The 11,086-nt window shown below is 34.8% G+C and overlaps 1 protein-coding gene across 1 annotated transcript in view; it reads right to left on the reverse strand.

The window, feature by feature from the left end:
* Positions 1–8,010, reverse strand: part of LOC106459610 (dystrophin-like) — a 77,250-nt gene extending 69,240 nt beyond the window's left edge. Inside the window, exon 1 of the mRNA XM_022386130.1 lies at positions 6,332–8,010. Within this exon, the coding sequence (XP_022241838.1) occupies position 6,332 (1 nt within the window). The 5' untranslated portion in view covers positions 6,333–8,010. The remainder of the gene's footprint in view (positions 1–6,331) is intronic.
* Positions 8,011–11,086: the final 3,076 nt, after the last annotated feature.

Genomic DNA, 11,086 nt, shown 5'->3' on the forward strand with positions numbered 1-11,086 from the left:
TCAGATATATTCACTACACTTTAAAAGTTGTGTAAGACATCAAATATATTCACTATACTTTAGAGGTTGTCTAACAAGAACATTGTGAACTCTGCATCAGCCAATGAGAAAATCGCTACCGTTAGCTCCTCCTTCAGAGGATTGACATTGTTATTGAATTGTACAGCAGTAAAACAAGATCTGCTGTATATCTTGTTTAAAACAATACTCTAGTAAATAACGCGCTCAATAATACAGCGGAAGAACACTATAGAAGGGAAAACAAGCTTCATGGAAAAGTTGAATTCAGAAGTCATCCGAATATTCAAATAGTCCGCATCAGAAAACTACCGCATGCTATTTCCTCATACTTAAACCACAAACTAATATTTATCTACAGCACTGGAACTAAAAAAAAGGCTACATAGTTTTAAGTATTAAGTTTTGCTTACTTTTCAGAGAGAATACTCATTTTAAGTAAATCTAAGCACTTCGAAGGTTTCTTAGGACTTATAGTTCCAAAGCATGCATTATTAAAAATTGCAAAAAATTAGTACACTAATTCTTAAAACTTGTATTTTCTTGCTACGCCACTTGAGGAGGCAGTTAAATTATCCAGTTTCTATGAATAGAAAAAATGAAATCAAAACAAAAAATCCAAATACAGTATGTTTCTTAACCAAGAACGGCCAGATAAAAATCTGAAAGACTTTTCTCACCAGACGGCGTTTAAAGCAAGCCCTAAGATGGAAATATTTTGAAAATGTCCTTAACCTAGTTTTTCAGGACTGACATGGCTCAGTCATTAGGGCACTCGATTCCCGATCTGCGGGTCCTGAGTTCGAGTCCCGTCACCTAAAACGCTCGGCCTTCCAGCTGTGGGAGTATTATGACGTAAAAATCAATTACAGTAACAGTTGACGGTGGGTGGTATTGAATAACTGCCTTCCCTCTAATCCATCATTTCTAAATTAGGAACGGCTGGCGCAGATAGCCCTCGAGTAGCTTTGTGCGAAATTCAATAGACAGACAAATAACCTAGTTTTGTAGAAGTTAGAATTAGTACAACAGAAATAAGAAAAAAATATGCCACTATATTGAGTCTCGGCTGTCAGACATACTGAGCAGACGAAAAATGTTATTTTCGTACATCTTAGACTGGTGTCTGTTTGTTCTTTTTCTCCTTGTCTCGTGAGAGATGTGAGTGAATAAAGGTCCCGGATGAAGATATTCGGTGTTTCTACCTGTTGGAAACTCTATTTAGTTTCTAATTCTTGCAGTAAAATCATCGGTGTAAGGATAACCTTATATTACTTCCTTTGTAAGAACACCGAAAAACATGTTGAAAGTTACTAGTTCACTTACGACACCGACAACAGTATGTCATTCTATAGAGCTCCTTGAAGAGTTACTTTTGTGGTATCGGGATGCGAACCAAGAACCTTCGAGTTCATGATAATATAAAAACGTCCAAGGTAAGTTTAGTTTACACATGTGACATGATAATTTATAAAGGTCCACGGTAAGTTTAGTTTACACATGTGACATTATAATATATAAAGGTCCAAGGTACGTTTAGTTTACACATGTGACATAATAATTTATAAATGTCCAAGGTACGTTTAGTTTACACATGTGACATGATACTTTTAAAGGTCCAAGGTAAGTTTAGTTTACACATGTTACATGATAATATATAAAGGTCCAAGGTAAGTTTAGTTTATACATGTTACATTATAATATATAAAGGTCCAAGGTAAGTTTAGTTTACACATGTTACATGATAATATAAAAACGTCCAAGGTACGTTTAGTTTACACATGTGACATGATAATTTATAAACGTCCAAGGTACGTTTAGTTTACACATGTGACATGATAATTTATAAACGTCCAAGGTACGTTTAGTTTACACATGTGACATGATAATTTATAAACGTCCAAGGTACGTTTAGTTTACACATGTGACATGATAATTTATAAAGGTCCAAGGTACGTTTAGTTTACACATGTGACATGATAATTTATAAACGTCCAAGGTACGTTTAGTTTACACATGTGACATGATAATTTATAAAGGTCCAAGGTAAGTTTAGTTTACACATGTTACATGATAATATATGAAGGTCCAAGGTTAAAACGGAAAATAGAACTTTATTTTTGAATATGGAAGGCGTGGCACATTGACTAACGTGCCGGGCTATGACTTGAGGTCCAAAGTTCGCGTTCCGTTGCCGCAAATCGCGTCCTACAAGAAGACATGGGTCCGTCATAAGAGTGACAGTCAAATCCCACTATTCGATTAGATTAGCACAACATTTGGCGTGGGGATGACCAGCTGCATGTCCGTTGTTTCAGTATTGAAAATACTGTTTAAGTAAAAATGACACATTAATTCAAATTAATATCTGTCGAGTGTTGACGACTAAGTCAGAAAGATTCTCATGGTCTTTCATAGATCACACGTTGACGACTAAACCGGTTTAAGGTTTTTATAAACGGTGACTAAATCTAGACAGTCACAACCTAAAGGTTCTGGTAAAAACCTAATGTAAGTTATTGTTATACATGTAAAAACCTACTGTAAGTTATGGTTATACATGTAAAAACCTACTGTACGTTATGGTTATACATGTAAAACCTACTGTAAGTTATGGTTATACATGTAAAACCTACTGTATGTTATGGTTATACGTGAAAACCTACTGTACGTTATGGTTATACATGTAAAACCTACTGTAAGTTATGGTTATACATGTAAAACCTACTGTAAGTTATGGTTATACATGTAAAAACCTACTGTACGTTATGGTTATACATGTAAAAACCTACTGTGCGTTATGGTTGTACATGTAAAAACCTACTGTAAGTTATGGTTATACGTGTAAAAACCTATTGTAAGTTATGGTTATACATGTAAAAACCTACTGTCCGTTATGGTTATACATGTGAAACCTACTGTACGTTATAGTTATACATGTAAAAACATACTGTGCGTTATGGTTATACATGTAAAACCTACTGTAAGTTATGGTTATACATGTAAAAACCTACTGTAAGTTATGGTTATACATGTAAAAACCTACTGTACGTTATGGTTATACATGTAAAAACCTACTGTGCGTTATGGTTATACATGTAAAAACCTACTGTACGTTATGGTTATACATGTAAAACCTACTGTACGTTATAGTTATACATGTAAAAACCTACTGTAAGTTATGGTTATACATGTAAAAACCTACTGTAAATTATGGTTATACATGTAAAAACCTACTGTACGTTATGGTTATACATGTAAAAACCTACTGTACGTTATAGTTATACATGTAAAAACCTACTGTAAGTTATGGTTATACATGTAAAAACCTACTGTAAGTTATGGTTATACATGTAAAAACCTATTTTATGTTATGGTAAAAACCTACTGTACGTTATAGTTATACGTGTAAAAACCTACTGTAAGTTATGGTTATACATGTAAAAACCTACTGTACGTTATGGTTATACATGTAAAAACCTACTGTACGTTATAGTTATACATGTAAAAACCTACTGTAAGTTATGGTTATACATGTAAAAACCTACTGTAAGTTATGGTTATACATGTAAAAACCTACTGTACGTTATAGTTATACGTGTAAAAACCTACTGTAAGTTATGGTTATACATGTAAAAACCTACTGTGCGTTATGGTTATACATGTAAAACCTACTGTGCGTTATGTTTATACATGTAAAAACCTACTGTGCGTTATGGTTATACATGTAAAAACCTACTGTGCGTTATTGTTATACATGTAAAAACCTACTGTAAGTTATGGTTATACATGTAAAAACCTTCTGTAAGTTATGGTTATACATGTAAAAACCTACTGTAAGTTATGGTTATACATGTAAAAACCTACTGTGCGTTATGGTTATACATGTAAAAACCTACTGTAAGTTATGGTTATACATGTAAAAACCTTCTGTAAGTTATGGTTATACGTGTAAAAACCTACTGTGCATCATAACATGTTGAATATTCTATCTACTTGTCTGACTTGTTTTAATATATGTGAGTTTGTCTGTCCATCCATAAATATGTGACTTCTGTTTCCGTTCTATTTATTGACCGCTAAGTTATAATTGTGTACCTGAGGTAAAACGAAATAAATAAGAAAGAAAAATCCAGGAAAGCTGACGAATCGATCTACGGTAGTAACTGCCAACTAGACCGCCAGGGGAAGTAATCAATATCTGTTGATCAAGTTTTGAGGAATTGCTTGTTAGAGGAGTACTGGTGAGTATATCTGTAAAGAAATCTAAAAAAAAAAAGTATTTCTTCGTGTAATTGGTAAATCTATAAATCAACAGCCCTGACTGTAACTCTTGTTACATGTTTTGAATTATGAGTGCAAAAAGTAATAAAGCTGTTAAGTTAGAGTATAAATTGTCGAAACGGAGATGTCTAATTTAAGATAGAAAACTGTCAAACTGTTGAAATAAAAACTGTGAAATTTAGGACATAAAACACCAGTTTTTGAAGTGCAAGGTTCTGTGGGTTCCTTGTGACGCATTGTTTCTATACCTGTGTAGTTGTAGTAAAGTGTTTGTTTACTGAAGGCGATCCGCGTTTTCACTAACATACTTATATACACGCTTCAAATTATTGAACAATTCTTGTTGTTACTCACAGACGTTAAAAAAACAAAAACAGAACCACTTATAATTTCTCTGTCATCTCTTCTCCTTCTTCGCTTTGTTCTCTGGGCTACAACATTAATTAATACGTTCTTTTGAAACACGTGTCAAAGCATTTAGAACAAAGCGTAAATTTGTATTCAATCTAAGTTATTAACAAATACATTTTTCTAGTGTAAATCCACTTGAGAACTCACCGAAATAAATTTAATCTAACGGTTATATCCAGTGTATGATATTCATGATGTTTTTGTTTTATTTATTTAGCGCTCAAGGAACCTAACTCAACAGGAATATAAATTAATTCTAATATTCATTCTTCGGTTTGTTCCCGAGTTTACGAATTTACAACCCTAAAATCCGGGGTTCGATTCCTCGTGATGGACCGATCACACATAACCTATTGTGTAGCTTTTTGCTAAAGTAAACGAAAAGTTATTCAGTAAAATTCGTCGGATATATGTTGTGAAAGAGTGTATTGTTTATCAATAACATTGTTTATTTTGACGCAAAAAAAAAGAAGAAAAAAATACGATGGTCAGATTGGTTTTGGATTTGCCACAAATCCAAGATTAGACCGAGTCTCATATTTTCCGCCAAAGCACACAATTTTGAATCAAAGCAAAATAATTTTCTGAATGACACGCTTTGTGTAGCATTATTAAAAGTAATTCGAATGTGGGAAGTGTGAAAGGACAGAACATAGTATCTTATAGAAATTACTTCAAAGTCTGTTTTAGCTAATGCAAAAGTGAGTGAAAAATTCCACAAGAGATTTAGAGAGTATGGATAATACAACAAGGGATTCAGTAAACACAGAATAATGTAACAGTAGTCAGATACTAAACCAAAGAGTCTCGGAATTTTGTTGTCATTGTGACTGATGTAGTAGTCAGATACTAAACCAAGGAGTCTCGGAATATTGATGTCATTGTGACTGATGTAGTAGTCAGACACTAAACCAAAGAGTCTCGGAATATTGTTGTCATTGTGACTGATGTAGTAGTCAGACACTAAACAAAGAGTCTCGGAATATTGTTGTCATTGTGACTGGTGTAGTAGTCAGATACTAAATTATCAGTCTCAGAATTTTGTTGTCATTGTGACTGATGTAGTAGTCAGATACTAAACTATCAGTCTCAGAATATTGTTGTCATTGTGACTGATGTAGTAGTCAGATACTAAACCAAGGAGTCTCGGAATATTGTTGTTTTTATGAATCCTCTAATAGTTAGACTTTAGACAAGCCAGTCTAAGAATATTGTTGTTTTTATGAATCTTCTAATAGTTAGACTTTAGACAAGCCAGTCTAAGAATATTGTTGTTTTTATGAATCCTTTAATAGTTAGACTTTAGACAAGCCAGTCTAAGAATATTGTTGTTTTTATGAATCCTCTAATAGTACAGAATTATTCCGTAAATTTTTATAACTTTTTTTGGCGGTAGGGTTCGTCAGTATATGTTAAATCACTAGACACTTAAATGGCCACGTTTTGTTTACTACTCTTGAACCTCAGTATTTAATATTGAACATAAATAATGCAGCAGTCTTATTTATACGCTTAAGAATAATTATTTCAACTTAAGTTTAAAATATTTTACAATTTACTAAGATCGTAAACTTTGAAATGAAATACTCAATCACAGCTACTAAAATTACAAACTTACTGTTGTCCGATACCGTGGTAGTCTCGTGCGGATGCTTGCGCTTGTCTGTCTGTCGTGATTCTAGCCTTGTCGTTTAAAGAACAGTTTAGCTTTATGACGTCACAGTTCACTCATGGGTCCTTGACCTGACTGACACTGCTGCTTCTCCTCTGCAGAAGCCACAGGACTCTCTTCCTATGATATACTATGTACTCGCTTCTGTGTGGAGTGGAAAATCTTCGTCCGAATGATTTATTAACCGATAAAAAGAAATTACCAGAGTCGTAACGGTTGCTTGAAGAGAACGAATCCGCGAACTGTCTTCACTCGATGTTGTACCACACTACGCCCGAGAAGCGCTGATTCCTCGCTGTAGTGATTCTATCACGGAATGAATATCTGCGTGCGCTCTTTCTCTCTCTCTCTCTGGTGCTACTCAGGCGACAAGAGATAAAAAAAGAAAGTCCAATCAATATTCGTCAGCGACGAGCCTGTTATATGTGAAGGCTTTGCTTTCTACTTGTTCCAGCGCAGAAAAGAGAGGCATAATTTTACGGGTAAATTCCTACATATAGTCACAAATATGCATATTGAGGCCAGATTTTTCGTACAACAAGACAGTTTACTACCTTGGGCAAAATCTTGCACATTTTGATACTTTTTTTTAACTTTCCACTAGTACATGGATTTAATGAAGACAGCTGGAGTTCATCGATCATTACGATGTGTAACAATGTGTAACGCTGTGTTCACGCATGTAATCTAAGGACAGTTTTATCGAGACGTGATAGGAAAGGAGATGACAGCCTCTCAAAACCAAATCAAAGAATGTTTAATCAAAAAGAAGTTCTACTTTCTTAAGCCTAATTATGGATCTTAATGTCCCTGAGGGGTATTTACAGACAGGTATCTTCTCAGTTAACGAAGGTCTTAAGCCTAATTATAGAGTTTAGCGTCTCTGAGGCGTATTTACAAACAGGTGTCTTCTGAGTTGACGAAGGTCTTAAGCCTAATTATAGAGTTTAGCGTCTCCGAGGCGTATTAACAGACAGGTTGTTTCTGAGTTCATGTTAGTCTTAAGCCTAATCATGGAGCTTAGCGTTTCTGAAGCATATATACAGACACGTTGTTTCTGAGGTCACATTAGTCTTAAGCCTAACTATAGAGCTTAGCGTTTTTGAGGCGTATTTACAGACAGGTATTTTATGAGTTTATGTTGATCTTAAGCCTAATTATAGAGATTAGCGTTCTTGAAGCGTATTTATAGACACGTTGTTTCAGAGTTCACATTGACCTTAAGCCTAATTATGCAGCTTAGCGTCTATGAGACGTATTTACAAGCAGGTTGTTTCTGGATTCACGTTGGTCTTAAACCTAGCTATAGAGGTTAGCATCTTTAAGGCGTATTCACAGACAGACTGCTTCTGAGTTTACTTAGGTCATTTCATGATTTAGATTTACCAAAATATGGCTAAAAATATGCTTTTAGGGTAAGCTGATATGTATTGCTACAAATTCAACACAGATTAAATAGCAACATTTATTTCATAAAATGTCGCTTGTTTCTGAAACTAGATAGTAGCAATGGCTTAATGAAATTTTTGATGCTAGTTGGAATTGAGAAAAAACAAGAGTTTTATACTAAGGTTACGTATTTCAAAGAAATTTGCTTCTATGATAGTAGTTTAAGCTGACAGCTAGTGTTTCTGTGTTCCCTAAGTTCCCTTTATTGTTACTTTCATTAACAGTATTGGTTATAATATTTAGTATATCGAATAACAATACTTTATTTTGATTTATTGTTTATCATTATATTTTTATTATAAAGATTGTTTTGCATTGTTTAATATATGTATTCAGGACTAACCTAAATCTCCTAAGCTGACCGAATCTTGAGAGATATTGGGATTACGGCCGAAAATATCGTTATGAGCGAGTGTACCTACATAATGAAACAAAGTGTTATAGTCTTTATAAATACAAACGTAAGAAAAGTATATTTAATTACCTATACTGATTGCCAGGTTGAATTTTGATTTCGCTCTAACTACATAGTTTGCTCTGATTACAAGCTAATATTAAGCTATCTTTTAAACATTCTCAGAAATCATAAAATTCAGTGGTACTAAACTTAACCACAAAATACAAACTGAGAACTAGGTACACGGTGTATAACCCCATTTCTACAACTGGGTCCCTATTAACGAATAATAATCTCTCTTTCAATCGTGAGGGCCCTATAATGTGACGGTCAAGAGTTAGTCAAGTTAGCTCAAGAGTTGGCGGTGGGACTAGCTGCCTTCCCTGGCCGGTTGGAGGATTTTAGATCAACACAGGCTTCAGCATTGATTCCTTTTATTTTCTTTTTATAGATAAATAAACGTGAGATGTTTATTAACCCTATCGTCACAGGTCAAAGGCCATGTCATCCCGTTTGTTGGCTTACATTCAAAATTTTATTGAACTACTATTTTATGAATTTATGTCAGTAAGTTTGGTATCAAACTGTAGATTATAATTCAAATGTTAGTATTATACATTCGTTTCTTTGTCAATTTAAAAGTAAATATTATAAGAACACCTAAATATCGATTTTTGTGTGTCACGTGGTATGTTTAATACAGCATTGGTTCAAATTAGATGTTTGTGATGTCCAAATACAAAGTCTATAGTTTCTTAAGAATTAGGGACTCGAATTATCGATATTAACAAGCTAGAATATAAAATAAGAACCGCCTAACTTTTCTATTTGCTTTTTTATACCTATCACCCCATTGCCCCTTCTAAACGTGTACCTAGTTCCTAAAACCCATTTCCTTTCCTGCAGGGATCAAACAAAATAATCACAGTTCACATGACTCCATAGAGTTGTATATAAATTCTATACAAAACAATGTAGTTAAATACGATATGAGTTAGTCCCAGTAAGATTATTTTTGACCCACGAGTTCGTGTTTCTTAAGTATCTTCTTGTAGAACTGAGATCATTTGTGTTTTAAGAGCGTTTGTTGTAACGTTGTAAGTTGATGTCATAAGAATGCTCTCGTCTTAAGAGTCTTTTTATGGGTTTGTTTTCCAAATAGGTGTTATTGTTGTTGTGTTGTAAGCTGGCGATGGGTGCTGTCGAGTAGCTGCCTTCCATCTGGTCTATCAGACGGTTAGCGCAGATAGCCCTTGTTTAGATTTTCTCAAATATTCCTAAAAACTGAACAAAACGTTTGAGATCCTGAATAGCTCAAAGACACTCGAATAAAAAAAAGCCTTAACAACTTTAGATACCAAATAGATTTTACATTTATCTTTAAATAAAAAAAAATCTAAAAGTCAACCAAACTACCCACGACCATTGAGAATATAACGCAATAAATCTTTAATATTGAAGGTTAGTGATGCATAAACAGAAACACCAAATCGCAACAGCCCAGTAAGACCCTTAAGAAACATCCAATCAAAGCTTCATAATAAGCCATTAGATACAACAGCTTACAACACAACAACAATAACACCTATTAGGAAAACAAACCCATAACAAGTCTTTTAAGACGAGAGCATTCTTATGACATCAACTCACAACGTTACACCAAACATCCAATCAAAGCTTCATAATAAGCCCTTATATACAATAACTCTTGGACTACTTTTTGTCTGACCAAATAGAGGAATTTGACAGTTACTCTTATAACTCAACCACGGTCCAAAAGTTAGGAACGCTTTAATGAGACAACGTTTTGCGAACCATGGACCCTTGGATTCATAGTCCGGAAACTTTATCTGCTAAGTCACATCCAGCCCGGAGACAAAAGCTAAGCAACTCATGAATGAAGCTGGTGTTTCTGTCAGAGCTGGTACTGAATTAAAATCCATAACGTTTCCTGTGATTAAGTTCAACACCCTAGTAGTAAGAGCCTCTCTTGTTACAGCCAGATGTCTTAACACCCTAGTAGTGTGACCTCTGTTGTTACAGCCAGGTATTTTAACACTCTAGTAGTGACAGCCTCTCTTGGTACAGCCAGATATTTTAACACCCTAGTAGTGAGAGCGTCTCTTGTTACAGCCAGATATTTTAACACCCTATTAGTGATAACCTCTCTTCTTGCAGCCAGATATTTTAACACCCTAGTAGTGAGAGCCTCTCTTGTTACAGCCAAATGTTTTAACACCCTAGTAGTGATAGCCTTTTGTGTTACATCCAGATATTTTAACACCCTAGTAGTGAGAACCTCTCGTGTCACAGCCAGATATTTTAACACCCTAGTAGTGAGAAACCCTCTTGTTACAGCCAGATCTTTTAACACCCTAGTAGTGAGAACCCGTCTTGTTACAGCCAGATATTTTAACACCCTAGTAGTGAGAGCCTCTCTTGTTACTGCCAGATATTTTAACACCCTAGTAGTGAGAGCCTCTCTTGTTACTGCCAGATATTTTAACACCCTATTAGTGAGAGCCTCTCTTGTTACAGCCAGATATTTTAACACCCTATTAGTGAGAGCCTCTCTTGGTACAGCCAGATATTTTAACACCCTAGTAGTGAGAACCTCTCTTCTTGCAGCCAGATATTTTAACACCCTAGTAGTGAGAGCCTCTTTTGTTATAGCCAGATATTTTAACACCCTAGTAGTGAGAGCCTCTTTTGTTATAGCCAGATATTTTAACACCCTAGTAGTGAGAGCCTCTCTTGTTACAGCCAGATATTTTAACACCCTATTAGTGAGAGTCTCTCTTGTTACAGCCAGATATTTTAACACCCTAGTAGTGAGAGCCTCTTTTGTTACAACC

The sequence above is a fragment of the Limulus polyphemus genome, unplaced genomic scaffold (assembly GCF_000517525.1).
Source record: "Limulus polyphemus unplaced genomic scaffold, Limulus_polyphemus-2.1.2 Scaffold636, whole genome shotgun sequence".
Lineage (NCBI taxonomy): Eukaryota > Metazoa > Arthropoda > Merostomata > Xiphosura > Limulidae > Limulus > Limulus polyphemus.